Below are 18,113 nucleotides of genomic sequence, written 5' to 3'. Positions count from 1 at the left end.
TGATACACAGCAGCACAGCACACGGTGCACACAGTGAAATTTGTCCTCTGTATTTAACCCATCACCCTGAGTGAGCAGTGGGCAGCCATGACAGATGCCCGGGGAGCAGTGTGTGGGGACGGTGCTTTGCTCAGTGGCACCTCAGTGGCACCTTGGCAGATCGGGATTCAAACTGGCAACCCTCTGATTACGGGGCAGCTTCCTTAACCGCTAGGCCACCACTGCCCCAGTATGCACACATGATGTAAAAGAAAATGTGCTGCATCAGACCAGGCCACCTTTCATTGCTCCTCCATCCAGTTGTGATGCTAACATGCTCATCGTTGGCACGTTTGGTGCTAGACATGGGTAGCATGGACTGTGGTATACACAGTAGCTACTGAGTTGGATCAGACAACACAGACCATCCTGTGCACCTATGTGAAGCAATGATCTTTGGCCCCCCATGACTGTTCACAGGTTTGGTGGAAGGTCCCACTCACTGTCAGGTGCCATTGTGTCAGTGAAACTAATTGCACTTGTCAGTGGTCATAATGTTATTGCTCATTTGTGCATATATTAATTCAATTGTGTGGTCGGGGGTGGATTATCGAAGCTGTGGATTTTACCTGTGCCTGGTGTCCCGATTCCTTGCAGCAAAGCAGATGTACATAGGGGGAAGAGGAGACAGCATTAATATCTCAATCAATCAATCATCCTGCTTTTCAACACAGCCACTCACAGGCCTCTTTAGAGGCCGCTGCGAGCACCGAGGCGACTCCGCATTCACAGCATGATGTCACCACAGCACAAACACAATGAGCATTTTTGTTTTTGACATTTTCCGAGCTTACAATCAATACTAGGGTTTATGCAGCTTAATCCGTGCCGCAGTCCCCGCATTAGCATGAGACATGCTACTGTTACCTCCATTCATCACAGAGGGACAATGTTAAGATAAAGATCAACAGTAAAGTCTTCAATCAATATATAGGCCACACTACATAACTACATCCATGACTACATAAGACAAGAAAGAATCAATTGAAATAAGTTGTTACTTCATCTCCAGTATGTTGTAGGTGTAGCCGTTAGGCAGGATCCGACGCACAAAGTTGAAGTCGCCGACGTAGACGCTGCCGTCAGAGCCACAGGCGAGTGCCACAGGGGCAAAGAGTTTGCTCTCAAGGGCGGGGCCACTGCAGCTGGGGCACGGGATGGTGCGGTAATACCCGTTCCCCATGACTGTTGACATGACAGGGGGCTGCTGGGAGATGAAAATGTTCTCGCCGTTGCCTTTGTGAACAATTCCTGAATAGATGGGATGTCAGATAGAAAGAAAAACAGCATTATTATCTGTACAGTGCTGTTACACTGATCTGTCTGATCTAGTCACTGGGTGTGGAATATATGTGGGAGACAGTGGGAGACAAGCTTCCATATGAATAGAGTCCACATGAAAACGTAAAATCATACTTCTGTTGGCCATGTTTTATTGAACATAATGCATTTGTCAGTGTAAGTATTGAGGAACTGTTTACCTCAGTATGGTGAATAGATCAAAAGAAACAAGGAACTACATATCACAGAATGACTTACGGTCTGACTGGACATAACCATGGGATGCAGTAGATTATACTGCTGAGAGTGTGAACTCTCGAATTTTCAAAAATTCATAGGAAGACAATAGAAAAGCAACAAATTATTTCTGTATTAATGAGCAGGAATTTTGGAATGTCGGAATGTTGTTAATTATGCAGCAAAATGCATCTCAATATTCACAATTTGAATCTGAATATAATACAATAATATCTAAAGGTTCTGCTCAGCCCAAATATGTGGCAACAATTAAGGAATCCACTGTAGGAGCTTATTTAGAAGCCAACAGCCTACTACCTGCCGCTTCTTCTACAGCTCAAACCATTGGTCATGTACCATTAAGCTACAACCTCCAGTGGTAGTAGTATTTTTTGCAGAGTGTACACATTGTTCTTACTGGTCATACTGTAGCATTATTTTTGTATATTATGTCCTTTATCTTTAAAATGAGTACATTTACGGCATTTATCAGACACCCTTATCCAGAGCGACTTACAATCAGTAGTAAACTGCCAGGGACACGATGGCAGTAAATGGGATTTGAACCTGGGTCTTCACACCCTACTATATCCATCCTCTCTAAAGGGAGAACATTGCTTCACAGTAAACAAAATCCAGGTGACTTGAGGTGATTTAATATATGACTAGCATGTGGTGATTGAAAAGCATGCTAGGTATTGAGACTGAGCCTTTGTTAATAAAAATGTCAGCATGTGTACAGGCTGAGCTGCCATAGAGTCGAGGTTTTGGTCAGCGGGAGGCGTAGGGTGCGAGAGAGAGAGGTACCGCTCTGGAGGTTGAGGACGTGATGCTTGTCCAGAGACCATCCGCCCAGATTAGAGCCCATCATTTCGAATCCCTGGATTAGAGCGGTCCTCCTCTCCCACAGAATAAAGTCTGGGCAGGACTCGTACTCATAACCCACAGACACTACAAACACAAACATGCACAAACACATATTGAGCCACACAACGGATTCACAGAGCAGAAAACAAAGCACGCTGAAAGTTCATAAATCTCAATTAATATGCCGACTTTGTAGTCTGAAGACTCCTGCTTGGCTTGAACTAATTATTGAATGTGGTGGCATGATTAATGGCTGAGGATGAAGTGTAACTATTGGTTGGCAACGGAATCGAGAGCACAAAAAAAAAAGAAAGGAAAATGTTTACAAAGAGTTGCGCTCTTTTCTTGTGAAATGGTTTGATCAGCCGAAGAAATTGCAATGCGTGAGCGTGCGTATCACCAGTCTGAAGAGGTTTACACCAGAAAACTATTCATCACAATCTAGAGCTAAAGGAAAACTAGAACAAACAAAGCTGTTGCCAAGAAGGGAAACGTATATAAAAAAATTACGCTGGCGAACGTGATGAAACGGACTGAAGAGACTGGGGATAAATGTTGAAATACACACACAAAAAAAACCCAAAACTTGGGACCCCTCTTTAGGACTCTTCTAATTAAAGGACAGTCTGCAGCGTAAAACAACCCGCCACTCGTCCGAGCAAAATTGTCCTTTTTTTCCTCCCTTTTTATCTAGTGTTGTGAAGAAGGGGGTTAATTAGCCGCTATTCAACAGCACATTAGATGCATTCATGAAGAGCTAAAACGAAAGGATTGCGAAGAGCTTGCGATCGCAATCAAGCCCTTCTCAGCTGTCCAAAGCTAACAAGACCTCATGAAGTAATCAAGAGTGAGACTCTTAAAAAAAAAAAAAAAAATAACAGAGAAGAACTCGAGTGGAAATGAGACACTTGCTCTAGCCTCTTATAATCATCTAGACTAAAGAGCTCTGTCGGAACAGCCATCTCCAAAGGCGTCACTTCAGTCGACCACTCAAGGCTATGACACCAATTTACCGGTGGGACGCCGCCTGACTGAGGTACAGTGGAGAGTCGCCAGAACACAGCAGATCCTTTCTGACACGTGAGAAACATCATCTCGCTCAATTACAATAGGAAGGGGCATGTGGTGATTTAAAAAAAAAAAAAAAGAAAATGTCGGCTGCTGGAGCAGAAGTCATTAAGAGCATGAGAGCGGTTCCAGGCGGCAATAAGGGTCCTCAGGACGCAAATTGAAAATGGCAGACCTTCAGTGGTAAAAATAATGTCATTGGCCATTAAAAAGTTAATGTTGTCAATGTAACAAAATGAATTGAGAGCCTTACAAAACAGTATTGGGATCCTTATTCTACCTGTATTTGCAATATGTTAGATGTAAAACATACTGATAAAATCCAATTATGACAAAAGGCGTTACTTTAAATAGTCTCAAAAAATGGTCATTAAAAAGATTCAGCCTACAACCATCATTTAATCACTCACAAAAAATATATTTATTTTAAACATTTTAAATTTGTCTTTGTAGGTTTATTATGGAAGAGCCTGATGAAAATAGAACATTATTAATTTAGGTTGTTTATCCAAGATGACATTTTTAGAATGGCTTAATATCATAATTTTTTTATGGGAAATAAAACGACAAGGATAATGCTCTAAAAGATCACTAGGTTACGAACTTATTAAATAATAACGAACTTATGAAATAATAACTGATCTTTTACAATATGTGACCATGACGCACCCACAGCTGTAGTCAGGCCCCAGACCTCCTGACCATAGATGTCCGTCTTGTTCCACGAAAGGACGTACACCAGGCCGGGGGTGGCAGGGTACCACTTCTGGTAGAGTCGGCCCTCGATGGAGGCGGAGACGTGGACCTTGCTGAGGCCTGCTGGGATGGCGGAGTGGGTCAGTATGACGCGCAGCAGTGACTGGTATCCCGATGTACGTGTGCTAAGGTAGCTGAGCTTGACGAAGCTGCCGGGGATAGAGATGTCCTCCTGTACGGCCTGTTGGAGACAAAACAGAACATCTGCTGGAGCCCGAGAGCGAACAGCATAGCATTAGCTGAATTTGGAAAGATCTACCACAGGCTGCAGTGGTTGGCAGCGAGGGTAGCGAATTATTAAAGTTAAAACCCATCAGGAGTATAATTGCATAATTTACACCCCATACACTTTGTCAGAAGGCTGCATGATCTCCGGTCAGCGTGATGGATTATATAAAAAATTGATTTGCCTCTTCCAAAAGCCACAAACTAAGCCGAGTAACATGGAGGATTTGAAGCTAAAGCTGATCTGGAGAATTGAGGTGAAACAGCAACAGCGTTTTTTTTTTTTTTTTTTCTCCACCTCCTGGTGTGTCTCTCACTCGCAAATCATTTCAGCTGCTAATTACTTCGAAAACACAGATCAGTGTAAACACACTATCGCCAGAGGACAGACGTGTTCCATAAAAACGTGACATGAAATAAGTGAATAAAAAGATATTTGAAAAGATCCCTGTGTGGCGTGTTCAAACAGTCACCAAACTCCCATACTTTACATGTGACAGTTGTTTCTGTGTTGCTTATATCTCACAGTGCTGGAACTTACTATTTACTCCATTTCAGTGTTAATGTGGGCCTGTACAACCAGGTTATCAGCTACATAATTAATTACATAACAACAGTCAGGGCGATATCATATCATTCTGCCCCATCACATTGGCTAAGAAGGCAATGTTTTTAGTGAAAAAGCAACCAGGTTTATCTTCCTATGTAATGTTGCATGGGACAAGGAAGAACCTTTTACATATCTGAGAGGGTCCATGGCATGTGATGAACATATGAACATGGACCTCCTTAAAATCTAGATGGCAACAGAAAAGTTAGTGTTGATGGTTTGCCAGGGTAGTTTGGCCACCAGATGACCAGTTTTTGACCAGATGATTAGATTTCAATATCAATTGGTTGGGGGTTGTGACTGAGTGCACATTTAATCAGGACACTAACAAAGTTGACATGGACTGTTTACCTGCAGCTCAGGTATGACCGGCCCTCGTGCGAGACATTCAGCCGTGTACCGCGTGAGCGGGGAAGGCAGAACCACAGGATACGGGTTCACAAAACTCTTGATGTCACAGGCCGGGGACAGTATCTCAGTCTTCGCCATGACAACCTTGTCCATCACCATGAAGTTGTTCCATGGCAACCAAACGGTGCGTCGCTGCGTTAGGAACGGCGGCCTCTGAAAGACCAGGGTCACTGATATGGCTCCCGCCGCCATGAGATCAAAGCTACAAGAGGCAAAGACAGAAATTTCTGCAGTTTCTTCTAAAAGGACATCTACATGTCCTCAAGGTGAATACACTTTTTACATTTTTTTGTACATTTACAACATTTATCAGATGCCCTTATCCAGAGCGACTTACAATCAGTAGTTACAGGGACAGTCCCCCCTGGAGCAACTTAGGGTTAAGTGTCTTGCTCAGGGACAAAATGGTATTAAGTGGGATTTGAACCTGGGTCTTCTGGTTCATAAGCGAGTGTATTACCCACTAGGCTACTACCCCCCCACACAAAAACAAATGTTTTTAGAAATGAAAGACAGTTGCACACCTGCCATCTTGCCGACTCACTGTGTACCCGTACTCCTGGTGCTGCAGGAAGGTGATGTTCACTCCAACCAAAGGCGTCCCATCTACCGCCTCCACCTGTCCCCGAACCACGGCGGCTTGGCTGCAGTCAGAGAGGGAAAGAGACACAGTGAGTTATTTCTCCTTCAGACTCATTTCCGCCCTAATCCGCAAGGCTGGTGGGTGCTCTGTCTTTTTTCTCTCTATCTCTTAATTAGGCTTAGTTGATAATTAATTGCCTAATGCTGTAGGTGCAGGACAGACACACACAGTGCCAGAATTAAACATGCTGGACACGTTGTGCGCTACCCAACTGCTTGTCGGTATCAAAGAAAGCAGACCTTCATTACATACGAATGACACTGGGAGGGGATCGGAGGAGAGGAAACAGTGGCTGAAGTGTTAAAACAGTGAGAGGGGGAGAGTGGTAGCGTTCCGGCTGAACTGAGAAAGATTGGAATCGGCAGGGTAGCCTGCTCTCCGCTGATGATTCAGCCGCGGTTCAGAGAGGAGCCCCCCGGCGGCCCAGACTACTCTCTGCTCCACCAAGAGCCCAATTTTCCCTCCGTGACTCACACACATACGTTGCGGGGCCTAATATCCACTGACGGTTGGAGCTCCATGCTGGAGCTTCTCAAATCCAGACCTCCAGGGATACAAAATAATCTTAAACGCCTGATGAGTTACTGATCCCCAGTTTGAGCAACATTTGGGGGATCGAGGGGAAAAGAGAGAGTTAAAAAAATATTAGTCATCTTTTAGGGAAAGAAAAAAATAAATGTTTTTTTTTTTTGTGTGAGGTTTTTTTTTTTACATGATGGTTTGAAAATGTTGTGAACAACTTATTTATAATTTACTGAATTCCTTTGGGCTATCCTACATATAAATCAGTTTTCCAGGGGCAAAGCTACTGTGGGCCCAGGACAGGCTATTACACAGGGTTTTTATTCAAGGGACTTGAGTGGGTTTGTCTTGTACAGACTGTCCCAAACAGTAAGGGATTGTTGCTGGTTACATCACAACCCGAAATGTTTCATTTGTGAAAAATCATTTTATTTATGACGAAATGTATTTTGGCATCTCCCATCAGAGGTCACCAGAAGTCACTCTGTCATCATCTCCAAAGTCATCCTCTATCACACCGACATGTTTACCACATCCATGAACCTCTTCAATGGAAAATGTGACAAAAAAAATTACGTAATTTTGGCCACATAACTACAGTTATGAATCTTTCCCTTCCTTTGTCCTTATCATGGAAAAACTGTCTGAATACATGCATTAGATGGGACATTTCTGCATGGACACACACTCACACATACACACACACAAACACACACGCCAATCAGTTACTCCAGCCCACAGCACCAAAATCAATTTCCTCCCAGGACAGCAGACATTTTATTAATCCATTTGTTTATTTCCACACACTGTATAAAGAATAAAAAAGATGGAATGAAATGTAAGCCAAACAGTAATTCTCTTCCATAATCTGACAACAGAAAAAGACTGATGTCATATTTTCCTTCCTGAAGAGGAGACAGGGGTTCTCAGAAGAATTTACAGTGACGTCTTTACAAGCCACATAAAGCACAAAGATGCAGCAGACAATGTGACTCTATATGATTAAATACTGATGGAAATAAAGACAAGAGCCAAAATACTTGAGGCACAGACACATGATGCTAAAAATGCACACAGATTGAATGAGCCAAGGACTCATTAAATATGAATATCTGCAACAAATCTGTACAATTTTACAACAGAGATAGTATTACAGTTTGATAGCTCATCACTCTAACGCTAGCATAACATTATATGATGGATAAAATTGATCAGCCTTTTCCAGAAGGGCCTTTCTATGGCAATTGGTGACTGGAGAGTTGCCCTTTGTGCCGCATCTTTTTGGTTAAAATATCACAGTTTGATTGCTTAAGACAAATTCTGATTATAGATTATGCAATTCTAAAGCCTTATTTACATTAGATTAGATTCAACTTTATTGTCATTACACATGTACAAGTACAGGGCAACGAAATGCAGTTTAGGTCTAACCAGAAGTGCAATAAGCAGCAAGTGCAGGATACAGGTCAAATAAGTTATGTGTATACATATGACATATTTATTAAAAAAAAAGTGTATAGACAGTGCAATGATTATGTGCAAAAATGTGCAAGATTAGGAAGTGCAGTGATTATCAGGAGTGTATGGGGGGGCAGAGGTGTTCAGCAAGGAGACAGCTCTGGGGAAAAGTTGTTCCTAAGTCTGCTGTTTCTTGTCCATGGTAGCCTAAAGCGTCTGCCCGAAGGCAGGAGAGAAAACAGTCCGTGGGCCGGGTGGGAGGAGTCTTTAAGAATACTGCGAGCTCGACGCAGACAGTGCTTCCTCTGGATTTCCTCAATGGATAGAAGTGGAGACCCTGTGATGCGCTGGGCAGTTTTCACGACCCGCTGCATCGCCTTACGCTCAGCAACAGTGCAGCTTCCATACCACACTGTGAGACAGCTGGTAAGGATGCTCTCTATTGTAGAGCGTTAGAAGTTCCCCAGGATGGTAGTGGATAGCTGGTTCTTTAATGTTCTCAAGAAGAACAGGCGCTGGTGAGCCTTCTTGACCAGGCTGGAGGTGTTAATGATCCAGGACAGGTCCTCTGAGATGTGGGTCCCCAGGAACATAATGAAACAGGCTCCAAAGCCATCCCATTGATGTCGATGGGATCATGCGAGCCTCTTCTCTCCCTCCTGAAGTCCACAATGAGCTCCTTGGTCTTGGTGGTGTTTAGGAGCAGATTATTGTCTGTACACCAAGTGGCCAGATGCTGGACCTCCTCCCTGTAGGCAGTCTCATTGTTGTGGTTGTCAATGAGACATATCACCGTGGTGTCGTCTGCAAACTTGATAACGGAGTTTCATCCATACACAGGTCGGCAGTCGTGGGTGAAGAGGGAGTAGAGGAAGGGGCTCAGCACACAGCCCTGTGGTACACCAGTGCTGAGTGTCGCAGTAGTGGAGCAGATGTAGCCTGACCTTACATGCTGTGGTCTGTTGGTCAGAAAGTCCATAATCCAGGTGCAAAGTGAGGTGTTAATGTCCGGGGCTCTAAGTTTAGTGATTAACTTAGAGGGGATGACAATGTTAAATGCTGATTTGAAATCAACAAACAGCATCCGTGCATAGGTGAAATTCTTTTATCTTACCAGAATGAACAAGACCTCAGTCTCCTTCTCCAACCAGACATAATGCACCATAGATGTTTACGGGATATATGGTAATTTGGCGTGTTTTAATTTTTTTGTGTGTTCACAGTTTAAGTGGAAATGGGAATAATCTCTTTAAATATCATTCTAGCTTCTTCAATTGTTTTTTACAGATGAAAAGTTACATGGGAAGCTGCTGCCGGAGATAAAGGTTTCAAAGTCCTTATTGTCATATTGTCAGAAATATTAAGGGTTGTGTTAGAACGGATCTCATTTATTTCTGCACTTGACTTTGTCACACCTAACTTAAACGTAATGGGCTGAAATCTGGGCTTTAGCAAGAGGGCCATCCTGTCCCATCCATCTCGTTCTCAGTGACTCATCTGTTTGCAAATTAATTGTGAATGTCCATGGGCAAACATATTAATTACTTCCCCACATGCATATTTCAGAGCAGGAGGATGTGGGTGTGTATGAGGAATCCCCTGGCATTGTAACGTCTGCTTTTATACTAATATCTAGATTAGAAAAAGAGGAGAAGGGAATCTTTCCCTGTATTATACATTAAACTCTGATTAAAGATCTACATACATGCAATGTCGCCAAATGTGAAATGATGTTCAAATCTCCATTAATTTCATGATGTGAAGAGGAGCAGAGTACAGTTTTAGAAAAGTACTATTATCCTGGTGATGTCAACACTCATCTAGATCATCTAGCAACAACAAGAGCTCAAAATGTATTCCAGTCGCTGGTGATTGTTCTATATTTATACATGTCTGGGTGATAATATTTACGCTCATTATTCTCACTGTGCATATTCTCTCTTTGTCTAAATGTGTTTATATATATTCTATTTAGTCTGTGTCTGTTATATTCCACTTTTTGCTCAGCACATCCTTGTGCCTCTGGACCACCAGATGGCATTGCGTCCTCTTTTGTCCCTGGTTTGATTCTTAATGATCAATTTCATGTGAATCTCCGTACCTGTTGCCTATTGCTGTTGTGTATGAGAACCTGTTTATTGTCTCTGGTCCTTCTGTGTTGGTTCAGTTCAGTGTGGTAACCCACGTGTAGAGCCAAAACCTTAGTTCTGATTGGTCAAGGGGTGGACAAACTATGACCCGCCTGTTGGTTTTTTTCATGATTTCATTTGACCTTACGAAACACTTGCGACTCATTCTGGCTGAATTAAGAGCTTTTGATTTAAGAGTCTTTTATTAATACAAGCTGGAAGGCTGAGTCAACAGTACAACATTTTTTTCTTTCGGACGAATGAGAACACACATCTCAACAATCAAACTGTATACATCTGACCGGCTCATTTCATGCACATTTCCTTTCATTCTTAGTCTAGCAAGCCTTTCTCTGGAGTGAAGGGTCATCAGCAACATGGTTCCCACTAAAAATTTATGTAAATATCAAGACTGTCATGTATTAAAAAAATCCCAAACTGCCAAAGTGAGCAAAGCACCATCCCCATTCACCACTTCCTGGGCGCCTGACATGGCTGCCCACTTCTCTCCAAAGGTGATGGGTGTGCACCGTGTGCTGTGCTGCAGTGTTTCACAATCACTTCACTTTGCTGCTGGCCTGACCCATCTGTCAAATTAAAAAAATTGGCCCCTGAGCTAAAATTTTTGCCTAGCTAGTTTATGTTAAGTTTGGTTCCTCAAATAAGCCGTCCATGTTGTGCACTTGTGTCTCCTGCCAGTGTGTTGGCACTGTAGTTTTATACTTCCAGACAATCTCATTTGCACCTTGTAAGCAAAAGAAGTAACATGCACTTTACACACAAAAATGTCCAACAGTACCTGCTGTCAAATGGGATGTCTCCGTGCAGTGTGTGTGTAGCGCTCTTGCCCAGCAGGAAGCGGACCCGATGGAAGAAGCTGGGAACGGGAGGGGGCAGGGTGGGGTTTGGGGCGTGATCCAGCAGGGCTCGTGGGTCAGGTGAGCCCTGGCACAGGGGGTTGCTGCTGCACACCACCATGCCACAGCAGTCAGGGTCGACACAGTCCAACAAACCATCTGACAACAAAAAATACATCAGGGTCACGCACACAAACAAGCACCAATATAAGACTGTTTTACAGCTCAAGAGAAAGGAGCGGAGAGGACATTTCAAGCTAGATGAGAAAAGATACAGGACAACATGAAGACATTATGCTGTTTGGGTTTGGGTCATGCATTCGTTTAGAATAAAAGGGCACTGCAGATCAATAGTAAGTGATTGAGTGAGTTCTATAATGAAACAATTCTATCCCAATGGACGGGTTGTTTTGAAGGATAATGATGCCCTAATCCACAGGTCATGAGCAGCATTAAATGGTTGATGGGTATGAAAATTATGTAAATCAGTTGTTTTGAGCTTCTGCCAACCTTATTTCAATTTGGGGGATTTTGGAGAAATACCTGAGACTGCCACTTTACATCCATCATAAAACGCATATTTAAGTCAATTCTTTAGGTGGCTGGATAATATCCTTATGCGAGCCCCTACTGAGTTTAGAGTTCCTTACTCTCTAGGCAGTGATAACCAAAGTTTCCGGTTTGAATCCCTGAACTGCCAAGGTACCACTGAGGTGCCACTGAGCAAAGCACCGTCCCCACACACTGGTCCTCGGGCGCCTGTCATGGCTGCCCACTGCTCACCAAGGGTGATGGTTAAAAGCAGAGGACACATTTTGTTGTGTGCACTATGTGCTGTGCTGCAGTGTTTCACAATCACTTTCCTTTTTTATCTCCTAGCCATAAAGAGAGCTGTCTATGGTGCTGATTTATGGAGTTTAACCAATAAGATCCTAGACCCATTTCTTCTAAAATTATGTGGCATACACCAAAACTAACTAAACTGTTAATTACAAATGGGAATATTTTTTATTATATTGTATATTAGGGGTGTAATATAATCGATGCAGTACAGAACATAATTGGTTATATCATAATGACATTGCTTGATGATTTTGCTTGGTATAAAAATTGTAGTTCAAAGTAATCGGCAGTGACTGTGGCAGCCTGATCTGAGTACAGCGCTGCTCTGGGTAGCTCAGTGGCCTTGATACACACTGTGGTCAATTTGCTGAACTCTGACCGCTGCGCAACGGGACACATTTTTGCACAACCAATTGAATCAAAGTGGGCTAGTGTTCGATCTGCCCCTTTGAAACACACACAAATTGGAGAATGGAGGAAAAGCGGACCTTATAATTCATGTCCCTTTTTCTGCTCATTTGAGCAAATCAAAGCATCCACATGGGTGAACGAGACCTTTATCCTTCTATTTGAAAACATCATGTAAAGGAATGTAAAAAATGCCTGGGATGCATCGGTAATCCAGGTATTGATATTTGTAGTCAAATCGAATCATGAGACTTGTCAAAGTTCACACATAATATAATATCCTACTAATATTCTCCAAACCTGTAAATTTGGTCAAGAAGTGGGGATCAAAAAAGTGAAATGTTATTACAGCTGTTAAACATGAGGAATCTTACCTTCAGACAAAGTAAACATGCATCTAGCAATTTGTTTGACACCCACATATTTTTTAACCAATGCAATGACTGCACAAGGACTTTCAGTTTACATTAAAGTTATAAAGATGCATGAAAATACTTGAGGTCTTTAAAGTCTCTTTGACACATGAGTCATAATTAGTTCTTTGGGGTTTAGGGGTTTAGGTTGATTGTCAGTGAAGGAATCAGTTATTTGAACTCAGCTCCAATTCATAATAACCAGTGAAAAGTTGCAACAGTGGAAGTGATCAAAGCGGTCATGTGGTTAGGTGGACGGGTCTGAATAAGATAAGTATTGCTTTGATAACTCCAACGTAGTTTAATGGCTACTAGCAGGTACCCAGCGGTGCAGTTCACATACATTAACCACTGTATTTCTAGCAAAGCCAAAAACAGCAACAATGGATGGATGTTATGAATGATTTAGGATTGCCTCGGGGCAAGACAAATTCAAGCAAAGAATGTCAAGTGAAACTTACACCATCGAAAAACATATATTTTACTAAGAAATAGAGGTGCAGGAGGGCAAAATAAAAGAAATGCTTTTAAGAACTACTCACCCAGCTACAGAAATTTTTAAACGATTATAACTCTACATGCATAAATGAAAACCAGAAAATCTGTTAGCAATAAGCAACCATTTCCATTCTATATCCAAGGTTATAGACATGAGATTATTGATATGACCATTATTTGTTTATTATTTTGAATGTACCTCAGTTTATCAGTGAATAATCTTATAGCTGTTGTGAAAAATAAAGACATTTAAAATTCTTCAAATTGTGATCCAGCTGTTCCTAAGCAACATCATTCAGACAGAACTTGTCATGTGGCATTGCAACCCTAAACAATTTAATAAAACGAAACATCAAATTATATTGAAATAGATGCATCATGTGCATCATGTATACCACTCTGTCAGTATAGTTTAAAAAAATAAAATAAAATAAAATTATATATATATATATATATATATATTTATATATATATATATATATATACACACACACACACACACACACACACACACACATACTTGCCAACTGACTTAACATTTTTCTGGGCTTATCTCCCAAATTTCACTAAACTTGACATAATTCCTTTAAAGAAAATCTTGATGTTGAGTGGACCTGGATTCCACAACAGCTGCAAGTTTTTTTTTTTTAGCTCTGAGAACCAGAAAACAAATGAGAAGACTTAAAACAGAGGCATAACATATGCTCAAATTGAGAAAGCGGCTTTACCGTATACCTGGTCATGTGGAAGACTTTCATCTCCCATCCTCAAGGCCTGCGGTTCATCTTACAGGCAGATCACAAGGCTTTTGAAGAGCTTAGGCATCCCACCACAAATTCTAAGCTTGTATCTGCAGGTGCTTTTCTCATGGTGAACTAACTACACCAAATGCATCATGGGGAAGAGACGGAGAAAGCACTAGGGAGACTCAAGCATAGCACCAGAAATTGTAAACTACTGATAATGTTTATGCTTGTTTTGTTTTGCAGTAGACATGGCCTTGAGATAACAGAGATCATGTTTGCAATGTCTGCTGATGGCTGTGTTATCCAAGACAGGATATTTTGCTCATTGTTGCCAGATTAGTCAGAACTGAAGTTGATATTTTGTTAAAACATGCTTGTTAAAAATTAATGTTTAGGAACCCAATTCTTATTGTGAGTTTTGAATGATTGTAGGCTGTACTTTCAACGTGACATATTGACAGGAGATGGTTTTAATCAACATCATCAACAGAAATAATAACACCCAAACCATAATGAATGAGTGAGTAGCTAATTCCTCCTATTCATGATACAAGTAACTAGCAAGCAGTCCTTTTGTCTTTGTACCTGTTTAAATATGTAGATCCTAAGTGCTTTGACTACATAAAAAAAAATAATAAAAAAATTTTGAACTCAAGCTTTGAAACTCCACAACGTTTACAGAACCTTACCAGAGACACTAAAACACAGTAAAAAGCAACCGCATTTATCATTTCTTTTTCAAGCATCAAAGTGTCAGAAAAGCTTGTACATTTTTGGTAGACATGGTAAGCTTAATAATGTTCACAGCAGATGAACTGAATTTGTACAATTTCGCTCTATGATAGAAGAAAATATGCTTGAGAAACAGAGGATTCAGATTAGCCATTGGAACCAGTAAACGGCAAAGCAATGCCAAGACAAACATGTCACTGGCTTGAGCCTCAGAGGAGAGATGATTTAGGTCGTGCTGCTGTGCATAATTTGTTAGTTTTCTTAGGTTGCTGTTCATTTATTATGCCATTTTAAGACCAATAAAAGAAGCCGTTTAATAAAGCAGTAACCCACAAGAGGCCGTGAGATTTTGTCAAGGATAAAGCTTCCTGTCAAGCCACTTTAACTGTGATAAAATCAGCACAACTCACAGCCCTGCATTGTTTATTGCATTTTTTTATATTCAACCTTTTATAAAATGGTTGACTATATACCATAATAATAGTAATAAAAATGAATTGATGTAATATTGTATATGCTTCTGTATTTATGTAGCTTATTAACAAGAAATGGTTGCCTAGCAGTATATTAATGTTAATGTTCAGATCAGGTGCAGGCACATACCGCCTACTGTGCAAATGATGTTAGGACTCCAAAGCAAACAGTCAGCATTGGACATCTGATGAATCCACAGACCCATACACAGTAATCTGTGGTGCACTGTGTGTTCTGAGGCCTTTCTATCATGCTCAGCATTCGTTTTCAGCAGGCTGTGGTGCAGCAGCTGTACTGTAGGATCAAACCGGGTGGACCAGACTTCATTCCTCATCTATGAGCCACAGGCACCCTGTCCCTGGATAACATTTGTCTCTACTTGGACTGTTTTTTGTAGGTACTGACCACTTCACCAAAAAAAAAAAAAAAAAAAAAAAAAAAATATGATATATGATACAGTATTCTAGCAATCAGGCTCTCTTGTCACATCACCTTTAAACACTGACTCTTCACTTCCTCTGTAGCAAACAGTTCATCAAGGGTTTCAATTTTGTGGCTTATTGGTGTATTACTGGCACACAGCATACAAAAAGCAAAGATCCACTCTGTTAATAGTGTAATTCTGCAGACAGTTCATGCTGCGGCGTTGTGCCAACTCAGCACCTGACATGCCGCTGAGAAATACAACGTGCAAAACAATTTGCAATACTGCACGCGTTCGTGTGTCATCTTTTCCAAACAAAAGCAAATGGCATTTTGACATGAATTTGCAGATAACGTCTTGCTGTGCAGACTCAATTTACTAGGGAGGTGCATTTCGCAAAGCTCAATACCTACCCTTCCTTGAACAGCATCACAGGAGCATAAAAGGCAGAATGGATCTTCTTTTGTGATAAATGTGAGTCTCTGTTTGCCAAAGGAGGTAATTGAACTGGCATTTTGAGAATGATTGCTCATATATGGAAAGTCAAGCAATCAACAAAGGAATAAATCAATCAAATCATTCATTCTATTAAAAAAAGGTATGGTTGGCCGAGTAATAACCACCCAAGGCACAGGGGTTAGAAACACATAAAACCGAGTGACATCAACAGACTGACTAGAATTTCCCTACAGAGAGATATACTATGAGGAAGGAATCCAGGGAAATGCTAACATGGGTCGTATTGGCATAAGTGACACGCCTTAAAAAGGCCTTCTGCAAGCATACAGTATGTCTGACGAGGAGGGTTTCATTCTCTATACATGGGAATAAATCCCCCTCTATTGCAACTTCCCTCCCTTTTTAATCTGGACCAAAGTCTCTTGTGTGCTTAATACATGGATCTTGTTACTGTAAGACCAATAGCAATAAGATCACCGCTGACAGATGAAGATGCCATTGGACACCCTCAGCCACGAGACCGAGAGTCATGGCAGAGCATTGATTTCTTATTGACCAGGCAAACATCCCAGATGCCCCCTCTTTCATTCGCCATGAGGAAATATGGCCGTGAGGAAACCGCACTGGAATCGGCTGTCGGCTTTGTTGTGCCGTCACCTCGCCGCACCGGCTGCGCACAGACCTTGGAGTTTAATCTGCTCCCCCTAATGATCGCCCTGTCAGAGTGGAGACGGCATTTCTAATGAGCACTTGGTCAGAACTTCGCTTTTCTGCAGTCAAGTAATTGAATATGGCTCTGTCTTCCCGATAGGGCTGGGAATCAAAGCCACTATCTTTAAAGAGCCACAAACATGATAAAATAAAACCCTGTTTATGGTCCAGACACATTAACATAAAAGCAGATATGAAAATACAGTATCATGAAGGGAGAACAACATGAAAAGGAGGACACATTTGGCCGATAACGACGATGATTATGCACTTTCATTTAGGTTGCGTGGACGGGTCTTTGCTAATGTTTAAGCGCAGTGCTGAGCCAGTGGATGAGAACATATTTAACAAAACTGTCTAAAAGGCATGCGAGAAGATGATCCAGATGACAAGGGGAATGATTACCATCACATTAACACCTCTACTTTTCCATATAAAAAGGGTCCTGTGGGAAGGAGGGAGCGAGTAAAAAGGATCGCGGTGCCGCAGTTTATGGGGGAGTTTTATGGCTTGAGTGGGAGTTCAAAAGCAGGTCCAGCTCTCAGCAGTCCAATTAAAGGTCCTGTGCTCCCAAAAAACGGAGTCAGCAAAGGCCACTTCCCCACCTTTGCTCCATTCATAGATGTGTGTGTCTGTGTGTCTATTTTGTTTGCGTTCTGCTGCATGCTTTTTATTGAAATCCGTATTAATATGATGTGACGTGAGTGGTTGACCAACATGTTACTGGTCCCGCTTGCTGATGTGAGATTGTGCGTTCAGCATTAGAAAGTAGCCTTGTGTTGAGGAGCACAACTCTGATATAAAACACCTCAGATATGCAACAATACAGACAAGGTGGAGGGCTTCAGATCCCTGCATTTAGCTTGGTCCTCCATGAATCGAATCATTCAGCACCACGGAGGAAGCAGCTTGTGACAGCAACACTATGCACCGAAGAGATATCATCATCTGATGCTTTCACTCCTATGACTCCTCTCACCAAAATCAAAATGCTGGACTGGACCTGACTCTGGTTTAATGAAAAATGCAACCATTACATAAATCTATACTAAGAAATAGCTATACGGTATACAGTAGATAATGAAATATTGCCAAGCGGTATTTGGAAAACATTCACTGTGTCCATGTGTGCATCTCTTCCTGTTCTCCATCACTGTTGAGCGTGTTTTCTTGTTTATTATGTAACATTTAAAATACTGCAGTTCTCTTTATCTCTGCTGGGCTCAGGAACATCAAACGCATTAACCTACATTTTGAAGATTAAAATGCACTCTCTAGTCGGGACGGCGTTGCGGGAGCCGG

The 18,113-nt window shown here is 41.7% G+C and overlaps 1 protein-coding gene across 5 annotated transcripts in view; it reads right to left on the bottom strand.

The window, feature by feature from the left end:
* LOC114768018 (teneurin-1-like) overlaps nucleotides 1–18,113 on the bottom strand; it is a 179,354-nt gene that overhangs the window by 60,397 nt on the left and 100,844 nt on the right. For all 5 annotated transcript variants that reach the window (XM_028960053.1, XM_028960050.1, XM_028960054.1 and 2 more), the window contains 7 exons: nucleotides 11,046–11,262; nucleotides 6,019–6,138; nucleotides 5,435–5,696; nucleotides 4,162–4,429; nucleotides 2,365–2,508; nucleotides 1,041–1,290; nucleotides 609–629 (listed from right to left, as the gene is read on the bottom strand). In XM_028960053.1, coding sequence (XP_028815886.1) covers nucleotides 609–629; nucleotides 1,041–1,290; nucleotides 2,365–2,508; nucleotides 4,162–4,429; nucleotides 5,435–5,696; nucleotides 6,019–6,138; nucleotides 11,046–11,262 — 1,282 coding nt within the window. The remainder of the gene's footprint in view (nucleotides 1–608; nucleotides 630–1,040; nucleotides 1,291–2,364; nucleotides 2,509–4,161; nucleotides 4,430–5,434; nucleotides 5,697–6,018; nucleotides 6,139–11,045; nucleotides 11,263–18,113) is intronic.

The sequence above is a fragment of the Denticeps clupeoides genome, chromosome 18 (genome assembly GCF_900700375.1).
Source record: "Denticeps clupeoides chromosome 18, fDenClu1.1, whole genome shotgun sequence".
Taxonomy (NCBI): domain Eukaryota; kingdom Metazoa; phylum Chordata; class Actinopteri; order Clupeiformes; family Denticipitidae; genus Denticeps; species Denticeps clupeoides.
This window is presented reverse-complemented; position numbering and strand designations above follow the sequence as displayed.